The sequence below is a fragment of the Penaeus japonicus genome, unplaced genomic scaffold, assembly GCF_977035675.1.
Source record: "Penaeus japonicus unplaced genomic scaffold, GWHDUDI00000001_assembly GWHDUDI00000007, whole genome shotgun sequence".
Taxonomy (NCBI): Eukaryota; Metazoa; Arthropoda; class Malacostraca; order Decapoda; family Penaeidae; genus Penaeus; species Penaeus japonicus.
The window spans coordinates 17,047,222-17,049,721 of NW_028234409.1; the positions used below are offsets into that span (position 1 = coordinate 17,047,222).

Genomic DNA, 2,500 nt, shown 5'->3' on the forward strand with positions numbered 1-2,500 from the left:
GGACCAAGGTTTGTCATTCATCAACCTGAAACTGCACAGACTCAGTTGGGGAGCCAGCAGGTTGTTTTGCTGTCACAGCCTTCTGTTCAACAAAATCCACTCATGTTGTCTCAGCCAGTTATATTACTAACTGGAGGTGTTGCTCAACAGATGGTCCTTATGCCATCCAAAACAGCAGTTACCTCAACTACAAGTTCTCAGCAAACTGTTGTGATTTCAAAAGCTGCAGCAAGTATACCATCATCCAATGCCGGAAATGCCACCCAGACAGAAATGCTAACCACAGTGAAGAAAGAACCAGAAGATCCTCAGGAACAAAATGATGTAAGTGTCCCAAAGGTTGTGATCAAACAGGAGCCAGGAGTGTCTCTTCCAAATGGGGTCGTGATTAAACAAGAACCAGTGAGTGATGCGATTGTCAATACTAATAGTTTGTGCAATGTTGTAATTAAGCAGGAGCCACAGGATGATTTTGAATAATCAGATGGCTTTATTTTTCAAGGTGTTCAAGTCTTCTTAAGAAGTTAAAAAAATAGGAGGAAACTACCTTCTTAAACATTTTTTCCTTAATGACTTTACAAGGAAACCACTAGTCATAATGTGTGCTATGAATTTTACTTTGTGCAATGATATGTTTGTACACGAAAGTCATCCTTATTGCTTTAGAAGAAATTTGCTTTTTATTTATCATGGCGGAAGGCAGATTTTCAGCCAAAATAATGATGAACAGATGCCTTTATTGTACCTGTGAACTTATTCCTCTGCCAGAATGCATTCCAGAATTATTTATTTCTATATGCATGTAAGTACAGACTTTTATTTCAAAATGTAGGAAAGAAATCAGGAATATAGTAGATTTCCCCTCCAAAAGAATGCTTTATATTTTATTCTAGATTTATTGACAGTTTGTAATATATTTATATGCTCCTTATTTTTATGGTGTACTTAAGTGATTACTCACAGTACAAGCTTAGTCAAGCTAGTCATTATAAGGCCAGGAAGTGATGCTCATTTAATAATATAAGGCATCTGAAATGCTTGTTGGATTATCAGAACTAAGCCAGAGACCAAATAACTTTTACATCACTACTAGTTTGTAAAAGACAACACTAATTATTTCCAAAATATATAATATATACTTTGTAACAGTCATATGGCAATTATGTTTTTGTTAACCCAGCTAGCGAGCAATATTTGTACTTGATTTATATATGATTTAAGAATGTGTGAAATGTACTTAATATTTATTTTGATTATTTTGTGAATATTTGTAGTTACTGATACATTTTTTGATTTACCAATGTATTGGTAAGGTATTGCACGATTTTGTATGGTTGATAATTATCTTTGTAACTGAATATATCTTTTCATGGTGTGGTTAGTTCATAATTTTTCTCTATAGAGTAAAAATGATTTCTTACTACTACGGATATGTGTATAGGTTAAGAAGAGCACTTCAAATCTTTCTTAGATTGATGGCAGCAAGGCCAGTCACTTTGCTTTCTTGTTCTTCTTGAACACTTGCACTTTTGTTGATGTCTATTTATTTTCCTAATTTATGTGATTGTACTTATGATTTATCTTAGCTATAAAAGGGATTGATCTGTTCTTTCTGTAACAGGAAACATTTTATGACAAGATATTAATTTTCCATGTACAAGTGTGATGTGAATTTTTTATGAATCCAAATAATATACATTCCTTTTATGTTGGGTATTAGATATTAGTTTCGGTATGGAAATCCATCTTTAAAACTTAAATGAATTGGCTTTAGATATTAATAATCTGATTTCCAATTTTCCAGTGGAAGTAGGGTTTTTGTAGGCAGTCACTACAAAATATTATCTTTGAATGATACTGTGGTTTATACTCAATGGTTAGTATGTGCAGTATTAAATCTCATACTGAGTTTTTGTTTGGAAATTCTTTTTTGTTAAAAAAGTTATTTCACTCAATGCTAAAAAATTATGGTACAATAATTTATTTTATCCATTTTGGGAATTCCACTTTAATCCTCATAATTAAATTGCTCAAATTGTGATTATAAAATTGGGGCATTTATGTTCCTTGAAAAATGTTTACAGTCTGCACCTATAACCATTTGTATTTAATGTGGCACTGGAAACAGATACTAGAAAAAGAAATAACATTCCATATATGATTTTGTATGGTACTGATAATCACAATACTGTGGTGAAGTAGTTCCATGATTCCACAGTATGAATATTAAGGTTTGTAAAAGATTATGAGAACTGTTGAACTGCTTTGCACTTCTAGAGGATAAATTTGAATATGTGTTAATTGCTTTTTGAAAAAAATTGTGTTTATACTGTGGATGTGTAACTACATAAGAGTGTGGAATTTATAGGCTAGTATATGGTTTTATATATTTATTTACTATGATTAGAGGTATTTATATATTATTTAATAAATTATTCCATGTACTTAAATGTGAGGAGTACTACAAGTTGTGAATAAATTTTTTTTATAGATTGTACAT

At 31.4% G+C, this 2,500-nt stretch overlaps 2 protein-coding genes across 4 annotated transcripts in view; both read left to right on the forward strand.

Moving 5' to 3' along the window:
- The window catches only part of LOC122255450 (uncharacterized), a 12,334-nt gene extending 9,841 nt beyond the window's left edge, over window positions 1-2,493 (forward strand). For both annotated transcript variants that reach the window (XM_043019490.2, XM_086538458.1), the window contains exon 2: window positions 1-2,493. This exon is cut by the window's left edge and continues 2,068 nt beyond it. In XM_043019490.2, the coding sequence (XP_042875424.1) occupies window positions 1-480 (480 nt within the window). In that variant the 3' untranslated portion in view covers window positions 481-2,493.
- Window positions 1-2,500, forward strand: part of LOC147471567 (nuclear receptor 2C2-associated protein-like) — a 15,112-nt gene that overhangs the window by 9,853 nt on the left and 2,759 nt on the right. The gene's annotated exons all lie outside the window — the stretch shown is intronic.